Source organism: Pelophylax lessonae (genome assembly GCF_965119305.1).
Source record: "Pelophylax lessonae genome assembly, chromosome: 3".
In the NCBI taxonomy this organism is placed as follows: Eukaryota; Metazoa; Chordata; class Amphibia; order Anura; family Ranidae; genus Pelophylax; species Pelophylax lessonae.
This window is the reverse complement of record NC_138770.1, coordinates 78492957-78517668: the sequence shown is the minus strand read 5'-3', so window position 1 is coordinate 78517668 and position 24712 is coordinate 78492957. Positions and strand designations below refer to the sequence as shown.

General features: G+C 43.6%; 1 protein-coding gene across 1 annotated transcript in view; it reads left to right on the top strand.

The window, feature by feature from the left end:
* DPYSL5 (dihydropyrimidinase like 5) overlaps window positions 1-24712 on the top strand; it is a 180430-nt gene that overhangs the window by 98078 nt on the left and 57640 nt on the right. The window contains exon 3 of the mRNA XM_082251156.1: window positions 23763-23921. Coding sequence (XP_082107282.1) covers window positions 23763-23921 — 159 coding nt within the window. The remainder of the gene's footprint in view (window positions 1-23762; window positions 23922-24712) is intronic.

Sequence of the window (24712 nt, the reverse complement as noted above, 5' to 3'; positions counted from 1 at the left end):
CATTTCATTAAACATAAGGTCATGAATATTTACTTGAAGTCCTGGAAAAGTCATGGAAAAGTCCTGGAATTTTATTGGTAAAAATGTGTATGAACCCTGCAAGTGGCCTTTTGAGCATACATGATACCAGCATGGTCTACAGTTGTCACCATTAGTAAACCCACCATGAGAACTTCTATGCAGCCATCACTGCAATATGCAGACATAATCTACAGCTGTCAATATGGTTTTCTGTTTAAAATACTGGCTGTATAATCTCTTTCCTAATAATTACAATTGGAACAAGTACTTTTTTTTTTTTTTTTTTACCTGTCAGACTGATGTAATCCGGCTAACTGGAATCCTAGTCTTCACTGCCAGGAAACCCAACCCGAGAAATGCCATGCAGCCATCATTGGTGAGCAGGTAGATAGAAAGTAGAGGCTGCAGGAGATCAGCATCACTGAGATGTAGCATAGAATAAAAATAAGGTTGAAAACAATATTTTATTTTTTAAGATGAGGATTTTTTATTGTTCCCAGTGCACGCAGGAAACTAGATGTCATTCAGTCAGGGTTTGCATCTACAATGATAGACAATGAATACCAATATCAGCCTCCCTTTTCAGTGTGTTCCCCTCTCATGTCCTCCATAAACTCTCGGTGACCCATTAGCCCCTCTGTACTGAAATCTAGGGCTCCTCACGTGAGCGGGCCTGCCTAGTTTCCGTGGCAACAGCGGTCCTCCAGGGAGCCAGTCCAGGGCTTTGTCCTGAGGAGGAGGGATGGAAATTCAGGTCTATTCTGCAGAGATAATCGCTCAGCATCAGCCATGAACCAGGGAGATTAAATATTCTGATTTTTGTCTCTTTTCATCCTGGTGCAGCATCCACACCTCTGTGTGTCTGTATATAGATGGATATCACACAACACTATCTCCCTATAGACAGGCACAAGACGACAGGGATTTAATTATAGAAAAAAATGAAAGGTTCACTTATACAACAATGTAATGAATGTGGGATTATTTCATTTACAGAAGCTCAGAAACAGACCCCTAATCACCAATTGCCACCAAGCAGAATCCAGCTTGAAGTCAGGCCAGCGAAATATATTGTTCCTTCCCCACCTGAATGGCAGTTGATAAATATCACAGTCTTATGTATTATTGTTTTTAAGAAGCTAAAGGCCAGATTGGATTTCAGCGAAGGTTTTTTCAGCTTGTGGTATTATCTCTGTTGTGTTCTGTAGTTACTGAATATTGCTTATGGTCTAGTGGTAGTTTTTGGTGTAGGGTTGCAACCCATCTGGAACTGAGCTGCTGGACAGTTCTATGAAGAGACACTGACCTGACACTTGAATGACAGTGCCTCCTGATACCCCACCACAAAGGTATATTTACCCATCCACCCTCTTTCACCATCTCTGTGTTTCCTTGGTGCCTTTTCTCCATTGATTTAATAGGGCAAGGCTTCCTTGTATGGGGGAGCATTGTGACCTCCCTCTTGTGGTAGTGTAGAGGGGGACGTGTAATCAATAGGATGGGCTCACAAGAATGAGCTGAAAAACGCTGGTGCCGTTCTGCCCAAAGAGGACCACCAGCGATGAAACAAAGAGGCACAGTGCTGGAGCATGGAAAAGGTAAGTAGAGAGTAGTGGGGATCTAATTCAGTTCTACTTTAGAGTGGTTGTAAACCCTTATATATACACAGTGAAATGACTGTCCTTTATCTCTGATAAACAGAGATGAAACAAATCTTCCTATATAAGTTGTACTTGTCTATCTTCAGTCTTCTCTTCTTGACATCTGCTCAAAGTCCAGAATGTATAAAGCTTGTCTGAGAGTTCAGAAAAAAAGTGTATGGAGAGTTGAAACTACATACTGCAGAGTTCAGTGAGGAGAGCTCTGAGAGCTGATTGGAGGGAAGGGACAAACCCCTTCACACAGCTCACAGGAACAGAGCTGAGGCTGTCAATCTGCTGGAGGTCCCTCCCCTGTCACTATTTTTCAATTGGTGTCAGGAAAACGTATCAGAAGTGGCTCATACTGATAGCAAAGGAATGAAGCAGCAGACAGAAATGACACCTGGTGCTCTTAGTTGAGTCAAGTACATGCTATAGAGGGATATGCTTTGTTCATATTTCATGTCTGAGATTTTCAACCACTTTAAAGCGGAGTTCCAGCCATTCCACTCACCTGTCCAACGGTCCAGCGATGCGGCCGCCCGAAGCCTCGATCCTCTCCCTCGGCACCGGCATCACTGCTGTGGGCACCCGGCTGTGACAGTTTGCGGCGTCACAGCCGGGTACCCACTTCGCATGCGCGAGTCGCGCTGTGTGGCGTGATTGGCCAGCAAGTCCCAGAAGATTGCAGGAAGGGAGGGGGAGAGGAGAACTTCCGCTCAGGGCGCCGCGGCGATCCGAGCGGAAGTGGGAGCGGGTACCTGTCAAAACTAGGTACCCGCTCCCCCCCCAAAAAAATGACATGCCAAATGTGGCATGTCAGGGGGTTAGGACCACCTAAAGCGGAAGTTCCACTTTTGGGTGGAACTCCGATTTAAGCTCCAACCCTACCATTCAACAGTTCTATTCCAACAACTCAATGACCAGCATAGACTTTGGGAATAAGCCTACCCCTGCCCCTGTTTTGTTGCAAAGTCACACCCCCACCAAGCAACATTCCAGTGAGAGCCTAAGATGGCCACTGAGGTTCTGGCATTAAATTGTTCAATGGCATGGGTGAAGCTTAGCAGTGGAAAAGGAGGGGCAAAACTTGAATTTCAGGTATAACTTCTAGTTCTGAATAGAACATACTGTATAATGATTAAAATCTCTGTCCAGGTTATCAGTTGATAAAATAGCATTTTAGCCCCCCCCCCCTCCCCCCAAATTATGAGAGACTTGGATACATTTTACCCAGCCTACATAGAATGAGGGGTAAAGGGCTACTGCCATTTAGGAAGGGGATTACTGTGTGACATTTCTGTCATTGTGGTTGAGGTGGCACATTTATGTGTCTTTTGTGGTATGGGGAGAGGGAGGACATCCTCAGTAATAGGATGAGGACAGAAAACATCCTCCCAGGCGTAATGAAGACAGAGGACATCTTTCCAGGTGGATTGAAGACCGAGAACATCCTCTTGGGTTGGATAAAGGCAGATAACATTCACCTGAGTGGGATTATTACATAAGACATCCCAGGTGGGATGATAGAAAAGGAAGGACATCTTCCTGGGAGTAGGGAAGACAAAGGGCATCCTCCTGGGTGGAATGAGCACAGGGTATATCCTTCTGGATAGAATGAAGATCTTGGATATCCTCCTGGGTGGGATGAAGAAAAGGGATATCCTCCTGGGTTAGATGAAGGAAGAAATCCTCTTGGGTGGGGTGAAGATGAAGGGCATCTTACGGGTGGAATAAAAACAGAGGATCTTTTGCAGGATAGGAGGAAGACAAGAGGATACCCTTTTGGATAGGATAAAGGTGGTGGACATCCTCTTAGGCGTGATGAAGACACAGAACATTTTAATGGGTGGGTGGAAGATAGACACCCTACTGGGTAGGATGAAGACAGGGGACATCCTCACACAGACTGACACTTGTACCATATGTGGCTCTTTATAAGCCCTGTCCAGAAATATGGACCTTTGCAATCCCATTGTTATGTCACCTAATGCCATACTTCTGACTAGTAGGAAGCCTCTAAAATTGTATATAAACTTTGAATGACTACACTGCTGTGATGTCACCTAGTGCTTCCCTGCATCTCTGATTACATGACCAAAAATGTAAGACACTTGGGAAGCCTTTTAATATTTACAATAAATACTGTAAAAGTGACTTCACAAAAAAAATAATAATAGAAGATAATCTCTTAAATTAACTCTCCGAGACCTCTTCTGTGGAAAGTTGTGATGTACAAGTGAGATAAATGTGGCCTTCCAATAGATCTCCTGGAGTCTTACTATATCTCCATTTTCTGTACCCCTTCTCAGATACCTCCCCTCCAACCTAACCTTCTTTCTCTTTCATTCCCCTTGGTAGATCCTACAATTAGTGATGTGCTTTCGGCATTATTCTGTAAATCTTTTGTTGGAGAAATCCTTGTTTTGTGGAGGAATTCAAGTGATCTGTCCAGAGCCCTGACCTCAACTCTACTGAATACCTTCGGGATGAATTGGAACATTGATTGATTGCTATTCAGGTCTTCTCATCTAACATCAGTACCTGATCCTATTAATGTTCTTTAGGCTGAATCAGCCCGAATCCTCACAGACACACCCTAAAATGTTGTGGAAAGCCTTCCCAGAAGTAACTAAGTTGCTGTAGCCACAGGGTATCAAAGTCCATATTAAAGTGATTGTAAAGTCTCTTTTTTTTTTAAATAACAAACATGTTAAGAGGGAAGGAAGAGGAAAAGATTTTGCTATATGCAGACGATGTCCTTATATTTCTAGAGGATGTGAACTGCTCATTGATTGCAGTAATGGATACTGGGAAGAGATTTGGCTTGTTCTCAGGACTTTTCATCAATCTGTTCTTCTCCCGGTTGATGGATTGGAACACGAGCTACCGGAGAGTGTTAGGCAATTGCAGATAGTTGAAAGGTTCAAATACCTGGGAATAGTTATAACCGTCCACCCTGGGAGGTATATACTGGAAAACTTGGAACCCTTTATAAATATATTGAAACAAAGTGCGAAATGTGGAGCCGCCTTTCTCTATCAGTAGTGGGTCGCTGTAGCCTGATTAAAATGATATGGCTGCCCCAATTGCTTTATATCCTGCATAACTCTCCAGTATGCATTCCTGGAGTGTGGTTTAGGAAATTGGGAGGGCTCTTTAGGAAATTGATTTGGAGGAAGAAACAGGCTAGAGTCCATCGTTAAAAAAAAGGGGGGGGGTTGGCTTTTCTCCATCCATTGAGCTATCTTTTGGCAGCCCAGCTTCAACAAATGGACGGAGAAGTGGGCAATGATACCACCTGTTATAGCTCATGGGCATTGTTGTCCTATACCCCCCCCCCCCCCATACATCATAGAGGCATAATTACTGGGGAAAGTATGGAGCATAACCAAATCAATGGGTATTCAGAACTTACAAGATATACACCTATCTAGGACCATGAAAACTTGAGTGAACTTATGAGTTTTGAAAACTTCAGCGACTGGAAACAGAAGGGAGTGATAAAATTAACGCAAATTTATAGAGCAGTGATACTGAAGACATTCCAGGAGCTGAAAGAAGAATTTGGGCTGTTGAATAGAGATTTTTTTTAGGTACTTGCAACTGCGGCACACACTGAAATCACAATTTCGGAGGGAGGATTGGAGTGGAGTGGTATCCCTTTGATGAGAAATCTGATAGAGGCTACATCCCCAGATGGATTGATTTCAGAGCTATATGGGAATATATAAGTAAGTGTGCTGGAGAAAGACTCTTAAGTTATCCAGTTGGAAAAAATGGGGGGAAGGTTGTGAACTCAATAGATATATTATCCCTTTCAGCGTCCCAAAAGCTTACACTGTTTTTTTATACTTCATAGAGTATTTTATATGCCCAAAAATTTGTTCTTGTTTAGGGAAAGACCGGATGCATCGTAGTTGGAGATATGATTTATATGCTATGGAGGTGCCCCAAGCTACACAGATCCTGGAAGGAGGTGTTGGATAAAGTAAACTCCGTATTTAAAAAAAAAATTACAGTTGGATCTGGTGCTGTGTATTTTGGGGTACATGGAGCAAAGAGGGATATATGGGATAAAGCGAATGGCTGTTCGAAGATGTTTATGCCAAGCTAGGAAAATTATAACCGGGATATGGATAAAGCCTTAACCACCATATATCATTGATTGGTTAAGAAAAGTCAATAATATATTGGAGATAAAATGGCTTTTATGAGAAAGAGAAGTAGGAAAAAATATGGAAAGTATGGAAAAACTCCTGTTTTAGCACCTGAGATAGAGGATATTTAAAACTTCTAGCTGAATTATATCGTTTCTACCGGGTGGTGTAGAGGGTGGGAGGGGAAGATGTGGGGGGGGGTGTTGGTGGGGAGGGATTAAAAGAGATTATTGCATGTAAATTACTACTTTTGTATGTGAATTTGTTTATTTTCTTTCAATAAACAAAAAAAAAAAAGATATACAGTTAAAAAAAAAAATACCAAACATGTTATGCTTACCTCCTCTGTGCAGTTGGTTTGGCACACAGCAGCCCGGATCATCCTCTTTTCGGGTCCCTCTTTGCTGCTCCTAGCCCCCACCTCCTATCGAGTGTCCCCATAGCAAGCAGCTTGCTATGGGGACACCTGAGCTGAGCTGCAGCTCCGTGTATCCATTCAGACACAGAACTACCGTTCGGCCCCGCCCCCTCACTCTCCTCATTGGGGAACTGACTTTGACAGCCGTGGCAGCCAATGGCACTGCAGCTGTGTCTCAGCCAATCAGGAGGGAGAATCCCAGATGGCTGAGGGAGTCGTGGACATCGCTGGATAGAGATGGGGTTTAGGTAAGTATTAGGGGGTGCTGGGGAAGCTGCTGCATACAGAAGGCTTTTTATCTTAGTGCATAGAATGTATTAAGATAAAAAAACTTCTGACTTCACAACTCCTTTAATAGTTAGTTTTGCAGAATTGTAAATATAAAGGAACTATTAAGCTTACTGAAAAACTATTCCAAAAACAGCTGCTGGCACTACAATACAACAGTATTGTTAAAATCCCTATATATATATATATATATATATATATATATATATATATATATATATATATATATATATATATATATATATATATATATATATATATATATATATATATATAAAAAGTGGTGCGCTAAAATTGGTATGGAAAGATTAAACGTGCTGTAACACATAATAGAAATCAAGATTCTATTAATAAATATCATATATACAAGTGTATCAGCAATGGCAAAAGTGCGAAGTGCAAAAAGTCCAATAATGTTTCCACCTTTCAATGAGAACGGAATGAAGTGCAAATCTTGCAAACTAAATAAATAAGTCAAAGTGTCCAAGTCCGAATGATATATCCTTATGAAAAAGAGGTAATTCTGTGTTCCAAGGTAGAAAAAAAGGAAAAGACACCACCAGTGCTCCAATCACCAAATAAGAAAACTTGGGAGCGCTTACCAGTAATAGTGGACTCTAATTACCATATAGCAAAAGAGTCGCATACGCTTTGGGTATATAAACTTGCTCAAACGACCCTTGATGTTTAGTCCCTCAAGGAGGTAAAGAAACTCCACATAGCGTGATAACGTCACAAAATTTGCAGAATTGGATGTCCAACAATCATATATACAGCCCTCAAATTTTCCACTCGCCTGCTCGCATTTTGCGAGTGGAAAATTATGTAGGGCGAGCTCTGGTCAGGGGAAGAGAGGAGAGGAAAGCCGGCAGAAGGATTGGATAATGTCAGCGGCGGATCATCCCGCTTTAACAGCTTTAATTGTAATTGCCGGGCGCTCGCCGACATACACAGTCCCGCCTCCTAGCCCGGCTTCTTTGATAGACAGAACGCCTGGCCAACCAGGACGTGTGACGTCTATCAAAGAAGCCGGGCTAGGAGGCGGGACTGTGTATGTCGGCGAGCACCCGGCAATTACAATTAAAGCTGTTACAGCGGGATGATCCGCCGCTCTGACATCCGGCCAGCAGTACTGATGGAGGGGGTCAAGCCGATCATCTCATGTTAAGGCGAGCCGCTACAAGGGAGGGTGGGATGGATGGATGGCTGCCCTGGGCGTCTGTGTCATGGGAGGAGGAGGGGGCGCTGCCAGGAGTGTTTCTGTGACAGGAGAGAGCGGGATGTGCTCTCTCTCTCTTCTCGCCGGGCTTCACACTCCTGTCAGTATAGCAGACATCAGATCGGGACTTTTTCTCCCCTTAATGAGTCGGAGTGGAGGTGGAGCGGAGGAGAAGACAATTTCTAAAGCTTTGCACGGACAGCTGGCGGGAGAGATGCGGCTGCAGAAGGGAAAGAAGATTGCGGCTCAGGAATGACACTGGATGTCAGAACCGGACTATACAGAGTTTGTTATCCCCTGTCCTCCGAGTCAAAGCAAGCAATGTGGAAAGGGGGCGGGTAACAAACTCTGTATAGTCCCATCTGACATCCAGTGTCCTTCCTGAGACACAATCTTCTTCCCCTTCTGCAGCCGCATCTCTCCCGCCAGCTGTCCGTGCAAAGGTTTAGGAATAGGCTTCTCTTAGGCTCCTCCTCTGCTCCTCCTCCGCTCTGACATATGAAGAGGAAGATCACAGAGCGATGTGCCACGCTGTATCTGAGGTCTGCAGGCTGGAGGAAAGGGAGAACTACACTGGGTACAAATCTTATCCTGTCACCTACCAAATTCCCATCTCAGCACAATCCCCCCCATCTCAGCACAATCCCCCCCTTCCTAGCACAACCCCCCCATCTCAGCACAATCCCCCCCTCCTAGCACAACCCCCCATCTCAGCACAATCCCCCCCTCCTAGCACAACCCCCCCCATCTCAGCACAGTCCCCCCCTCCTAGCACAACCCCCCCATCTCAGCACAATGCCCCCTCCTAGCCAACCCCCCCATCTCAGCACAGTCCCCCCCCCATCTCAGCACAATCCCCCTCTCCTAGCACAACCCCCCATCTCAGCACAGTCCCCCCCCTCCTAGCACAACCCCCATCTCAGCACAGTCCCCCCCCCCTCCCATATTGATCCCACCTAGAAGTAATCATCTTCTCCCCACCCCTCCTGCTACAAATTCTCTTATCCCCCCCCCCAGGACAATCCCCCAAAAAGTATTTGTACTAGGAGGGGTGGGGAGAAGATGATCACTTCTAGGTGGGATCGATATGGGGGGGGAGGGGGGTTGTGCTGGGATGGGGAATTTGAGAGGTGACAATATAAGATTTCTTCTAGCAGGAGAATTGGGGGGGAGGGTGCTAGGAGGAGTGATTCGTGCTGGGGGGGGGGGGTAAGGATTTGTGCCAGGAGTGGGGATTTTGGGATCGTCCTTGTAGGGATTATTGGAATGGGGTGGGGGGATGGATTTGTGCCAGAACAGGAAGTCTTGGGGCTGTTAAAAAGGGGTATTTGGGGGGGGGGGGTTGTGCCAGTAGGAATAATGGGGTTTTTTTGTGCTAGGGGGAAAATTTTGATAGGGGGAGGATTTGACGGGTAGGATTTGTTATAGGAGGTGAAATTTTTTTTTGGGGGGGGTACTAGGAGGGTGATTTGGGGGTTCCAGACCCTTGATGGGCACTGATTAGGCTGCACTGATGGGCACTGAAAACTTTGTTATTAATATTTATTTTTGTAACTTCTGCATTAATGCAAAAACATTTAACAGTGTAATTTTATGAGATAATTTATGAGGGCGTGTTTAGGGGCGGAATTAGGGTGGGGCAGGGTAGGAGTTGGGTGGGGCAACTGGTGGCGAGTAACCCTTAAGGCCTGGCTAGTAGCTCAGGACTTTAAATTTTGAGCCCTGATATATAGATGTGTTTGTCAGCTGTCCTCAAAGTTTTGGCCATGTAGTATGTAATTCTAGCATGAAAACACAACAGACCTTTCCAACCTACTTGCATGCTGCACTTTTGACTCACATTACTGCTTGCATTTCAATTAGGGTTGCACTGATACGTTTTTTTATCTGCGAGTATGAGTGCCGATGATACTTGTGCTCAAGTACACGCTGATACAGATTACTGATACCTTTGCGTAGCGATTTGAGCCCATACAAAATGAATGTTCAACCCAGGCTGAAGTCACTATGATAAGCCTGGGATCACACAGGAGCGGTGTGGGAGACTGCATGTGATTTGAGCAGGGATCCAGTGGCGTATCAATCATATATGCAGGGTGTTCACTTCACTCGGGCCCCTGAGGGAGGGGGCCCACTGTGACCCACCCTGCACACATGGATGATCTCCTGGTTCACACCTGGAGTGGCAGGAGGGACAGCTGTGAGCACCGATCTACCGACATGGTTTTTCAGCTGACAGCCGCTTTTCCTCCTCTTTCTCCCGGGGCTGTCAGCTGGAAAGCCATGCAGGGAGATTGGTGCTCACAGCTGTCCCTCCTGCCGCACCGATCCCCATTTGTTCCCTCCTTCTCTGGCCCCCCTCTGTGTCTTCCTCTGCCCCCATGCTCCTCCGGCCCCCTGTCCTCCTTCTCCCCCCATCTCCATGTCTTCCTCTTCCTCCTCTGACCCCCTTGTACCCCGCAGCTGGCGGGAGAGGAGGAAAGCCGGGGGAATGTGTCAGGATGGAGAGCAGAGGAAAGGGCCGGCCCCTTCCTTTTCTAAAATGGACATGGTGAGCGTTCGCTACTGATCGCTCCTTTGTTAACGGAGTAGTGTAAACGGTGCTTACTCTGCTTCAGTTTATGAATGAACGGAAGCCTCTGTCTCCTGTTAATTCATTTTCAATGCTGAGGCTGCTGCAAAAAGGACTGGGGAATCTGTGTCCTCAGTCCATTTCTCTGTCTTAAAGTGGAGATGTCAGGGGTCCATTTAGACCCCTGATATCTCACTAAAGCCCACCAACAGGGCTGTTTAAAAAAAAGAAAATTTAATAAATATGAAAAAAATGTAATTGTGAAAAGTTGTAAAAAAAATGATAAAAAATAAAATTGTAAAAAAAATGATAAATAAGATAAAAAACTGACACCATCCCCCCATCCGCCCTACCGACCCCAGTATCGGTGCAACCCTAATTTTAACGTGTCTTTATTCATGTTTTCAACATGTTATTTTGGCATTATGAGAATTTGGGCAAAAATAGTTTCAAAATCTAATAATCCAGATGTATTAAATCTATATATATATATATATATATATATATATATATATATATATATATATATATATATATATATATATATATATATATATATATATATATATATATATTGTAAGGGATTAGCTCGGTGGTAGGCGTGGATGACCCCTTTGGGGGTGCGTTTTCACAGAGAGATAGCCGAGCAGAGGTTGAAAACAAGACTGATTTATTCATGCAATTTACTTCACACAATTGCAAGCGTCAAAACAGCCAAAATAAAATAAAAGACAAAATAAATCCTTGCCTCTGTGGGCGGCTACCTTCTCACACTGGAACCTACCTAAGAAGTCTTCCCAACCTACTGTTGGGCCGACACTGCTGATCCTACAGCAGACACTCAAATGTCCATTTGTTTGCTTTTCACACAGCACAAACATTGTCCATTGAACATGTCCCTTTGTTTTCTTTCACACAGCACATGTTCATTTATAACAGGATCCTTTACTCTTCAGATTCTTCACATTGAACACAGTTCATTTAACAGGTCCCTTTACTCTTCACACTCTTCACATGGAACACTTTGTCTTCTCACCTTTGAGACGTCTTCACTCGTGGTTACCCTCCTTAGCTTCACATCGCTGTAGGGGGTCTTCTCCCATGCTCACCAGCTTGTCGGGAGGCACACATCCGACTGTCCCCCTCTCCCAGCCCACACGGCGACAGGAGGCAGCAGTCCTTCTCCCATGCCCACACGGCGTCGGGAGGTACACGTATGTCTGCCTTCCTCTCCCAGCCCACACGGCGACAGGAGGCAGCAATCAATAGGACTTTCTCTGAACAAATTATAGAGCCTTAACTCCTCATTCTGAACAGCTGAATGGTTTTCAACTTCCTGCTGGCTCTTTTTACAGCCAACACCCTATAGTATCAGTGAACTTTTCAAAGCAGGTGGGAATGTGTCTCCTCTCAGTGACTACATTCCCAGATTTACCTGACTTCCTGTCACATACCCCCCCCTCTTGTTTCAACCCTAGGGTTGGGACACATATTTCCAGGCACGCATGTGTCAGGCACTGCTGACTCACTGATAAGCCTCCTATTATCCTCAAGCTTCCGGATGAAACTGTTTCTGTCATCTTCACTGACAGATTTCTCATAAATGCCACACAGTTTGTCTCTCATCTCATATACACATTCTTCAACTGCATTTTTGGCATAATTTTGCTCCTTCTCGTTTCTGTCATCTTCATTGACAGCTTTCTCATAAATGTCAGACAGCTTGTCCCTCATAACCGTCTGTCCAATCCACCATGGAGGACCGTGATCCATAGGCAACTCAATTGGGCTAGTCTTAAGGTCTTCAACATTCTTAAGACGCCTCTCTCTGCAATCCATAAATGTTTTCCACAAAACTTTGAGAACCTTTGCTTCACTAAGCTTTGTTCCAAGTAGGGACTCTTGACATCCCTCTGTGACTTGAGTTGCCTCTCCATACAGCTGTACACAATCATTGACTTTTTGTTGTAAAAGGGAATGATCTTCCTTCTTGAGCTTTGCTTGCTCTAAGATGCTGTGCAGAGGATTTTCCAATTGAGACAACAGGCTGTCACACATTTCTTCAAAGTGACCCCTGTTCCTTTTCCCAGAGATATCAATATCATTCAAACATTTCATATTCATAGGCAGATCTGAAGCATTTGCACTCATCAACTTCTTAAACTTTTCGCCCTCCTGAGCGAGTCGCAGTAAAGGCCTACTATTTGATTTGATATTCAGTTTATATTTCTTGCCAAACTCTTCACAGAAGTAGCCAACCAGAACATCATCAACTTTCCTTCCACCAACATAGGGGTTAAAGGCAACAACACAGTTGAACCCAGCGATCTGGGTGGTATCCATTATAGACCTCCTCTCTGCATCAGTGAAGAAGCATGGAACTGCAACACATTCTTTTACAGGTTTCTTCAATGCACTTTCTGCTGAACTATTTGACCGCTCAAGGTCACCTAGTTCCTTTTCTCTATCTGAATTCCACATGGAATGTATCTCAAGATCACGATCAAATTTCTGCCACCTGTCTTTCACCAGTTCCATTTTGGAAATATTCCCTGAAAGGCACTTGAACTTAATTTGCTTCACGTTTTCATCAACAGCCTTAGTTTTCTCCACTAGGTGGCGTTTGCTTTTTTCTCCCAGATTTATATCACTTGCTTTAGTTTTCTCCGCTTTAGTTTTCTCCACTAGGTTTTCAGCCTGAACTGAGAAAACATCACATTTCTTACACAGCTCCTTTGTTTGCTGAAGTTTTTGAAGGAACGGTTTATTCCACAGGGGTGATTCAAGCCACATGTCATCACATTTCTGAGGCTCACTCAGGACAGACCCCAAAACACTGATCCTTTTAAAAACTGCATCAGGCACACTATCCCCTCTTTGGGACAGATCCTCTGTTGCCTGTAATTCCTCTTCCAGTTCCTGCAACGGAATCTTCATCTCTTCTACTTGCTGTTCTAAGGCTCGTTTAGACTTTTCTAGCTCCTGAACGCTTTTCACAACATCATCCTTGGAGCGGACCAAATCTTCCATTTCTGTACACAGCTGTTTGTTAACTCTTTCTAGTTTAACATTACACTCTAGAGCTTCCTCCAAAGAGCGAGCCAAGAACAGGGCTTTGCTCTCGTTATCACGCGCCTCCGTTTTTGCACGGTCGCGTTCTTCTGCATATTTTGCAGACACAGTTTTCTCCTCACCAAGCATCTGATCAAACTTCTTTTTCACATCTTCAACACACTCTAATGAACCAACGCTTTCTTCAATGCGTTATTTCATATCCGCTATCTGAGCTTGCAATGTTGCGACTTGCTCTGATAGGTTTTTCTTTGCTTCCTCCTCCTCTTTTAATTGTTCCAGGAAGCCATTTTTCACATCTTCCATTTGTTTGAGCTTTGTGCTAAAACTCAGCCTTTGACACCTCTCTTCCTGTAAGAGTTCCTGCGTGTCTTGCAGCTGCGATTCCAAGATAGAAAAATCTTCCGCAATTTCTCTAGATTTGCTGTCTGCTTGAGAAAGCTGATTTGTAACATTGTCCAACTCAACCTGCAGTCGGTTTGCCTTCTCTGACAGCTTAGCACACAATCGGTCACCTTCTGACACCTTGACTTGCGATTCCAGAAGCTGTGCCTCTACTTTTTCCCTCTTATGTTCACAATCTCCTTTTCCCTGCATAAGAGCCTTCACCTCATTGGCTAGTTTCTGGGAATGAGACTGTAATTCTGCCACACAGGCTTCTTTCTCCTTTAACTGCTGCTGGAAACGTTGGGCTTCACCTTTCCAACTTTCACAGTCTGCACGTAATTCATCTACCACATTGCTCAAAGTGGTGAGCTCATACACAGTACTCAGTAATTTAGCCTCTCTTTCACTTTTCTCGTTGTCGCTGAGAGACAATGTCGTTTTCAGAGCGACATTCTGTTCCTGCGACTCCTGCAGGTCTATTTTTGTAACTTCCAAACACTGAAGACTTTTTTCCAGCTGATTACTCAACTCCAACATATCAGCCATACTTTGCTTCTGCAAAGTCTGAATTTCACTTTCCTTTTCCATGAGGATGGTATCTTTCTCCATTATAGTCTCTCTGCGTTTTTGCAACTCGACCAAAAGAAGAGCAGTGGATTCTTCCCACTGTGACACATGAGACTTGAGTAGTTCATTCATTTCCTGCAAGTTTCTATGCTCCATTTTAAGCAATTCCAAGGCTTGTTCCTTTTCTTCCATTTTCCGTTGCAAGGCATCCAACTCAGCCCTGCACACATACTCGGTTTCCTCCAAACCGATGGCCTCCATTGGCTGCTGGCGTCTCTGTTTCCAGCCTGCCATGCTCTCTTGGTGAGCCTTTTGTTGAGCTGCAAAGCTCCATTGTTTCAGCATCTCCCCCATTTTGGGTTTACTTTTCATCTGAGAACCCTGCGTCTCCAAAGCAGTTTCATTTGCCCCAGTGTTGCTAGGGACAACAACTTTTCTCTTTAGCCGATTCCGTTCAGGCATGGATGGGGCTGGTTCAAATGGTAGCATCCCCTCCATCCATAGAATTCGGTCTCTCATTTCATCTATCTTTGCATTCTTCAGGCGTTTTGAACGCCCCATCTTCAATAACTCCACAAACAAATTTTTCACAGTCCAGCAAAAAAAATTTTCAGACCACTGTCTCTTTAACACATGTAGTTTTTCTCTCTCTTGCAAGATCTCTTTTCCTGCGCACACAGTTTGTGCAGTCACTTGCACCAGACACAACAAAGTTCATCAAATAATTTTGAGAACGCTGTCTCTTTAAAACACTTTTTTTTTTTCTGTCAGGATCTTCTCTCCTGCACACATAGATTGTGCAATCTCATGCACCAGATAAAGTTCATCAAACATTTGCACTTCCTTGCAGGGATCTCTGCTTATGCCCACTGCATACCTCCACCATATGTAAGGGATTAGCTCGGTGGTAGGCGTGGATGACCCCTTTGGGGGTGCGTTTTCACAGAGAGATAGCCGAGCAGAGGTTGAAAACAAGACTGATTTATTCATGCAATTTACTTCACACAATTGCAAGCGTCAAAACAGCCAAAATAAAATAAAAGACAAAATAAATCCTTGCCTCTGTGGGCGGCTACCTTCTCACACTGGAACCTACCTAAGAAGTCTTCCCAACCTACTGTTGGGCCGACACTGCTGATCCTACAGCAGACACTCAAATGTCCATTTGTTTGCTTTTCACACAGCACAAACATTGTCCATTGAACATGTCCCTTTGTTTTCTTTCACACAGCACATGTTCATTTATAACAGGATCCTTTACTCTTCAGATTCTTCACATTGAACACAGTTCATTTAACAGGTCCCTTTACTCTTCACACTCTTCACATGGAACACTTTGTCTTCTCACCTTTGAGACGTCTTCACTCGTGGTTACCCTCCTTAGCTTCACATCGCTGTAGGGGGTCTTCTCCCATGCTCACCAGCTTGTCGGGAGGCACACATCCGACTGTCCCCCTCTCCCAGCCCACACGGCGACAGGAGGCAGCAGTCCTTCTCCCATGCCCACACGGCGTCGGGAGGTACACGTATGTCTGCCTTCCTCTCCCAGCCCACACGGCGACAGGAGGCAGCAATCAATAGGACTTTCTCTGAACAAATTATAGAGCCTTAACTCCTCATTCTGAACAGCTGAATGGTTTTCAACTTCCTGCTGGCTCTTTTTACAGCCAACACCCTATAGTATCAGTGAACTTTTCAAAGCAGGTGGGAATGTGTCTCCTCTCAGTGACTACATTCCCAGATTTACCTGACTTCCTGTCACAATATATATATAATATACAGTGGGTACGGAAAGTATTCAGACCCCCTTAAATTTTTCACTCTTTGTTATATTGCATCCATTTGCTAAAATCATTTAAGTTCATTCTTCTTCCTCATGAATGTACACATAGCACCCCATACTGACAGAAAAACACAGAATTGTTGACATTGTTGCAGATTTATTAAAAAAGAAAAACTGAAATATCACATGGTCCTAAGTATTCAGACCCTTTGCTGTGACACTCATATATTAAACTCAGGTGCTTTCCATTTCTTCTGATCATCCTTGAGATGGTTCTACACCTTCATTTGAGTCCAGCTGTGTTTGATTATACTGATTGGACTTGATTAGGAAAGCCACACACCTGTCTATATAAGACCTTCCAGATCACAATGCATGTCAGAGCAAATGAGAATCATGAGGTCAAAGGAACTGCCTGAAGAGCTCAGAGACAGAATTGTGGCAAGGCACAGATCTGGCCAAGGTTACAAAAAGATTTCTGCTGCACTTAAGGTTCCTAAGAGCACAGTGGCCTCCATAATCCTCAAATGGAAGACGTTTGGGACGACCAGAACCCTTCCTAGAGCTGGCCGTCCGGCCAAACTGAGCTATCGGGGGAGAAGAGCCTTGGTGAGAGAGGTAAAGAAGAACCCAAAGATCACTGTGGCTGAGCTCCAGAGATGCAGTCAGGAGATGGGAGAAAGTTGTAGAAAGTCAACCATCACTGCAGCCCTCCACCAGTCGGGGCTTTATGGCAGAGTGGCCCGACTGAACCCTTTTCTCAGTGTAAGACACATGAAAGCCCGCATGGAGTTTGCTAAAAAACACCTGAAGGACTCCAAGATGGTGAGAAATAAGATTCTCTGGTCTGATGAGACCAAAATAGAACTTTTTGGCCTTAATTCTAAGCGGTATGTGTGGAGAAAACCAGGCACTGCTCATCACCTGTCCAATACAGTCCCAACAGTGAAGCATGGTGGTGGCAGCATCATGCTGTGGGGGTGTTTTTCAGCTGCAGGGACAGGACGACTGGTTGCAATCGAGGGAAAGATGAATGCGGCCAAGTACAGGGATATCCTGGACAAAAACCTTCTCCAGAGTGCTCTGGACCTCAGACTGGGCCGAAGGTTTACCTTCCAACAAGACAATGACCCTAAGCACACAGCTAAAATAACGAAGGAGTGGCTTCACAACAACTCTGTGACTGTTCTTGAATGGCCCAGCCAGAGCCCTGACTTAAACCCAATTGAGCATCTCTGGAGAGACCTAAAAATGGCTGTCCACCAACGTTTACCATCCAACCTGACAGAACTGGAGAGGATCTGCAAGGATGAATGGCAGAGGATCCCCAAATCCAGGTGTGAAAGACTTGTTGCATCTTTCCCAAAAAGACTCCTGGCTGTATTAGATCAAAAGGGGGCTTCTACTAAATACTGAGCAAAGGGTCTGAATACTTAGGACCATGTGATATTTCAGTTTTTCTTTTTTAATAAATCTGCAACAATGTCAACAATTCTGTGTTTTTCTGTCAGTATGGGGTGCTATGTGTACATTCATGAGGAAGAAGAATGAACCTAAATGATTTTAGCAAATGGCTGCAATATAACAAAGAGTGAAAAATTTAAGGGGGTCTGAATACTTTCCGTACCCACTGTATGTGAGATCTATTGTTTGACAGTTGTGGCCTCCTGTCATAGGTGACTCCATCATGGCCCCCCCTGTAGTGACGGTTATCAGATAGATGGAAAACCTGCTTGGGGTAAATTAAATTAAAAGGGTTACTGCTGTATGGGGCACCCGCTGGGCCGGTTACCTCATCCTCCATATCTCAAGGAGAACACATACGGTTTATGACAGGGATTGCCCGGAGGAAGGGCTCGTCACAAAGGAATCATTTCTCGGGTCAGCGAAGGAATCAGTCAATGAGGAATAGTTGTGTGCAGGCAAACAGAGTGCCTGTTATCCAAATATGAGAAAACTCTCCTTTCTCTTCACACAATGGTACCAGAGCGTAACATCATTGACTCTGCCAACAATGGCTTCTCACTGTCACACTGAGACTGGGCCCTCAGTAATATATACTGTATACTGACACAATTAATATATATATATATATATATATATATATATATATAGTATTTTGTAAAGCACTGCATAAACTGTTGACGCTATAGAAATCCTGTATAATAATAATAAAATAGTGTGTGTATGTATGTATGTATGTATATATATATATATATATATATATATATATATATATTGTTACTGTGCAGATTGTACCACTTACCTACAATATAGAATGTTCTCATTCAATGATGTTTTTGAATTTCTGTGCGAATGTTCTCATTTTGCTATAAACAAATGCACACAGCTATTTTATTTTTTCGTGGGAAAATAAAATAAGAAATATAAAAAAAATAAATAATAAGAATATGGCATATACAATTGTGACGCAAGTCATATTGTAATTGAATGTTATTAAAAATGACCCTTGTTAATATGCAGGTCTGTAATTTTCTGTAAAATACAATGCAATATGGCTACCTGGAGCTGTTCTGTACACAGAATGTGTACTGACCACACCCCAGAAACATCATTTCCTGCTTGTGTGATTGGCTCCCTGATTTTCCCAGAAGTCTGCACTAAGATACAAGTCTGATTTCAGGCATTCCCTGCAACAAAAATGGCATTTTGGTTGAGATACTCCCAAAAGGAACACGTCTAAAGGGATGCAGACCCTGCAATTTTCTTCATTAGAGCCCTGCAGGTGCAGCAGCAGATTAATAATTATAAAAGTTCTCCAATTAGACTGGGATACACGCTATCGGGTGAACGATTGTCTGATTTTCCTTGTTCACAACAAATCAGAACCGATGAACAAAAATTTGTGCGAAAATTCTTGTACGACAAAGTCTTTTTTTGTTGTTTACTGTTTCTGATCATGCGCAGTCTTTCTTTTCTGATTTTTCTTGTACGAAAACGGTACGCATTAAATGAAAATATTTCATTCTGTTCCTGTACGATAAACATTTTGGAGTTTGTCCCTTTCAAAATTTTTGTACGAAAAGTTGGAATCGGCTGCCGAAAATTGTGTACACACTATATACGAAAATCGTACGAAAGTTCCTGGGACGAAAATGTTCGCCCGATTTTCCTATAGTGTATACGAGCCTTTACTCAGGACATGGAAACAGACAAACACACAGGGATTTCTTCAGAATAACAAAAGGTAGGAATCTGCAACAAACGTTATAATCCTTGCAATGTACAGAGATCACCCAGAGGGCAATGTTTTTTTCTCAACAAAAGTGGAATTACTCTTTACCCGAATAAAGAATGAAAAGTGCCTGAGATTTGACCCTATAGGGGGTAAGAGTTTTTTTCCCTTGAAATCGTTTTTGTCTGTAATTACATTTCAGGAATTTTGTGGCCTTCAGAGGTCAATGGCATTTTGTAGAATTCTGATCAGACACCCAAAGTTTAAGTCCGGATACTGAAGAAAGGAAAACGCTGCTCCAGGTGTATAGTTTGTAGTAATTGCCAGGAGATAGGATATCCCATAGAGTGTTGGCCCCGGCCCGCCTCCGTGGGAACACTTGTAGAAAAAGAAATAGCCGCACATCCAGGGATTCCAATAAGTTTCAAATACCTTTAATTCCAAAATGTTGCAAGTGATGACACCAAAGACACCAACATGAAGTCTCGTAGATGCATTTCACACATACATCTTGTGCCTAATCATTACAATGTCCTATTACAGGCTCTTGAGACTTCTGCCCTGGGGTCATGATTGTAGAAGCACCAACCTGTGTAATCCTGATTTTGTCTAAACTCGGAATTGTAATAGTGAATTTAGACTTTGACCTCTGCTTTCATAACACATTACTCAGTCCATATCAGTATAGATATCCAGCATGATATTTTTCCCCATTGAGATCTGATGTGTTTTCCAAGTGTTCCGTTATTTTTCTTGAGCAGTGTACTTGTCTACTGTATGTGAAGGTTCTCCTTTATCCAAGTCATGGTGTATCTAGTAGTGGCTTCTAATACTTGTCTACTGTGTGTGAAGGTTCTCCTTTATCCAAGTCATGGTGTATCTAGTAGTGGCTTCTAATACTTGTCTACTGTGTGTGAAGGTTCTCCTTTATCCAAGTCATGGTGTATCTAGTAGTGGCTTCTAATACTTGTCTACTGTGTGTGAAGCTTCTCCTTTATCCAGGTCATGGTATAGCTAGTAGTGGCTTCTAATACACTGCTCTAAAAAATTAAAGGAACACTTTTTAATCAGAGTTTACCATCATGTCATTTAAACTCCTGGGATATTGATCTGGTCAGTTAAGTAGCAGAGGGAGTTGTTAATCAGTTTCATCTGCTTTGGTGTTAAATTAAATTAACAACAGATGTACTAGATGGGCAACAATAAGACAACCTCCAAAACTGTAATGTTTTAGAGGTGGAGGCCACCGACATTTTTTTCCCTACTCGTCTTTTCTGACTGTTTTCAATAGTTTTGCATTTGGCTAGGATCAGTGTCACTACTGGTAGCATGAGGTGGACCCTATAGAGGTTGCACAGGCAGTCCAACTCCTCCTGGATAGCACATCAATACTTGCCATTGCCACAAGGTTTGCTGTGTCTCCAAGCACTCAAGAGCAGAGTGTCTCAAGAGCATGGAGGAGATTCCAGGACACAGGCAGTTACTCTAGGAGAGCTGAACAGGGCCCTAGAAGGCCCTTAACCCATCAGCAGGACCGGTATCTGCTCCTTTGTGCAGGGAGGAACAGGCTGAGCACTGCCAGAGCCCTAAAAAGTGACCTCCAGTAGGTTACTGGTGTGAAATGTCTCTGACCAAACAATCAGAAACAGACTTCATAAGGGGGGCCTGAGGGTCCGAGGTCCTCTAGTGGGCCCTGTGCGAAATACCCAGCACCATGGAGCTCAATTGGCATTTGCCATTGAACACCAGAATTGGCAGATCCGCCACTGGCGCCCTGTGCTTTTCACAGATGAGAGCAGGTTCACCCTGAGCACATGTGACAAACATGAAAGGGTCTGGAGAAGCCGTGGAGAAGTTATGCTGCCTGTAACATCGTTCAGCATGACCAGTTTGGTGGTGGGTCAGTGATGGTCTGGGGAGGCATATTCATGGAGGGGCGCACAGACCTCTACGGGCTAGACAATGGCACCCTGACTGCCTTTACGTATCGGGATGAAATCATTGAACCATTGTCAGACCCTGGTGCAGCGGGTCCTCGGTTCCTCCTGGTGCACGACAATGCCCAACCTCATGTGGTGAGAGTATGCAGCCAGTTCCTGGAGGTTGAATGAATTGATACCATTGAATGGCCCCCACGCTTGCCTAACCTAAATCCAATAGAACACCTCTGGGACATTATGTTTCGGTCCATTCAACGCCAGGTTGAACCTCAATCTGTTCAGAAGCTCAGTAATGCCCTGGTCCAGATCTGGGAGGAAATACCCCAGGACAGCATTCATCGTCTCATTGGGAGCATGCCCTAACTTTGTCACGCATGCATACAAGCACGTGGGGGCCATACAAAATACTGAGTACCATTTTGAGTTGCTGCAATGAAATTTCAGCAAAATGAACTAGCTTGCTGCATAATTTTTTCACTTTGATTTTTGGGGTGTCTTTGAATTTAGCCCTCTGTAGCTTGAAAATTTTCATTTCCATCAAACAATGTGGCATCCTTTCATTCATAACACATTACTCAGTCCATATCAGTATAGATATCCAGCATGATATTTTTCCCCATTGAGATCTGATGTGTTTTCCAAGTGTTCCGTTATTTTTTTTTGAGCAGTGTACTTGTCTACTGTGTGTGAATGTTCTCATTTATTCAGGCCATGGTATAGCTAGTAGTGGCTTCTAATGCTTGTCTACTATGTGCAAAGGTTCTCATTTATTCAGATGATGGTATAGCTAGTAGGAGTAAGTCACATGGGCTTGTTCTTTAATGTTGAAGATGTTTAGCTTCTCAAAGTCACTTCTTCATTTCCAATGAGAACTTCTTTAGAACTGAAGTGGATTGGAGAAGCTATGAAATGTCTTCAACATTACAGAACCAGTCCAGTTGAATGTGTCTAAATTCTACTAGATAAATCAGACTCTGCTTTCCTTTCAGAAACAGAACCATGGACAGTTCCAGGCATTGCTGTATGGATTCTAATGCTTGTCTACTGGCTGTGAAGGTTCTCAAGTATCCAGATCATGATAGCTAGTGGGGGCTTAAAATGTTGTCTACCTTATAAATTTTGTCTACCACGACTGTGCTGACCAACAAAATGCACATTTGAGGCTTGTTCTGCTCTGGAATTAAGAAGCACTTCTCATTAAGCAGCATTCTAATGAATGCTCGCTCCGAGGCTGTGTTAAAGTGTACAGAGCGCTACACCGGCAGCATGGGACATCCTGCTATGTGCAGCGGGGTCCGGAGGGGTGGCTAGGATATTTGGGGTTAGTTCCCCCTTTCATTTTTTCGAAAAGGTAAACTTACCCTGTATTTGGGTTTATAATTTTATTTACTCACTTACGCAAGTCAACTTACCCAAATCTCCTGAGCAAGCTCTATTCAGACACTCCTCTGGGGGTGTGCCGAACAGTGCTGGAAAACGTATAGCTTTTATTTTTACGGCGGCTAGGTTGGCGGTCGCCAGATCATGGACATCGCCGACCATCCCGTTTGATCTTGTGAAGCACAAATTAACTTGGATCATGCTTAATGAACGCCTCTTGGTAACCGTCTTGGATAAAAGAGCACAGTTTGACAAGACATGGGAACCCTGGATCAACTACCTGTCCACTCCATTGTAGTTTGACTGTTTTGATGGACTCTATAACATAGATGTACGTAGTGCACTTATCTCCTTTTGGGATACTCTCCTCTTCTTCTTCTGTTTCTTTCTGGTGACTTTCCTTTTCCTACTGTTTTTCTATTCTGTCTCTTTTCTCTCTCCTCAATGTTTAATATGTTATGGTTGGAGGGGACGTTACACTCCTCTGTAATTTGCGCCGCAGGGCCCACCTTCCTGCCTCCAGACCCTGTATGGTTTTCTTGGTTCGGCGGGAGGGGGGAGACCCGTTCCATTCCGGGGAGCTTAGGTGGCAACTGATGAGCATAATCGCCGGGCGCATCTGGCACCCGATTCTCCATGACCATGCGAATGGCAACTATGGTTCTTTTATGTGAATGTGCAATGCCTTGCTTATTCCATTTACTGAGCTTAATTGTCATGCAACTTTTTAAGTTTCTGTTATCTGTATGTTATGCCCTGTTATTTTTTATTTTTTTACTGTTTGATACTAAAAATCCAATAAAAATCATTGAAAACGAAAAGGTAAACTTAACCTTTCATTTTTATCTGTCTTTTTGGGGACAAGATAATAAAGGAATGGAGATAACCAGAATAAGAACACAAAAAAAATAAAAAATAAATCTTCCCAATGGGCTCATAGACAGAATACATGCTAGCAATAATTCCACTATTTAGTTGGGGATACTTCCTGAGCTCCTCTAACATGTTCTAGGTATCTAACAAGTGTTATATAAAAAAAAATATCTTAAATAGCCGTTTTCTGCATGTGAATGTTGTAATCATGGATCACTAACCAGTCCTAACCTCTGACCCCTACAGGCAGCGCTGATGGGAGGCACCACCATGATAATCGGTCATGTTCTGCCGGATAGAGACATCTCCTTGCTTGACGCGTATGAGAAGTTCAGGAGCCTTGCCGACCCCAAAGTTTGCTGTGACTACGCTCTGCACATGGGTGTCACCTGGTGGGGACCCAGGGTAAAGATAAACACACTTAAATAGCCATTCAGTGGAGTTTGAGTGCAAACATTTCACAAAGAAGATGAAAAAATGAGCTGTGCTGTGTATCAAGACTTGCAAGTTGTAGAGCCCACTTATTGAACAATACTGAAGAATGCTGGCATATTGAGTATTTGCCAACTTACACTTGGAGTTGTATTTATCTATAGCTATTTGTCTGGTCTAATTGGCATGTAGTGTAGTGGCAGTGTTAATGGGGCAGAATTGAATTTTAGTAGAGGTGAAAGCATATCCTTGTGTCCCAGAACATGGGGTGCAGGCTTATCCTGATACCAATCCAGAGGGCTAGTAAATGTAAAGAGGAAAGGATCGTAAATGTAAAGAGAAAAGGATCGCTGCCACTCCTGACCAGCCCAGATGAAGAAATGATAAGGAGCGGTCTCAGCCTACATGTCTCCACCACAGCACACACCCTGATGCGTTGCGGCCCGCCACTGGGGCTTAGTCATAAGTCAGCTGAGCTGGCCGGGAGTAGAGGCGGTCCTTTTCTCTTTACATTTTCCCGAACTAGTTGTTTTTCACGAAAGATGAACATTTGACCTGTAAAGGAAATAGCCTGAAAACAATTTTTCCCTATTCACACAGAACAAATGTACATACCAGTTGAATAGCTATGCACATTCTTTTCTAAACAGACCTTTTGGTGTAGTTGCAAATTGCAGTGAAAACTGCAAACGTAGGCATTGGATGATTATTACAAGGATGTTCACAGACCCACGTCTTCCTCACTTAGATTTATACAGTACTGT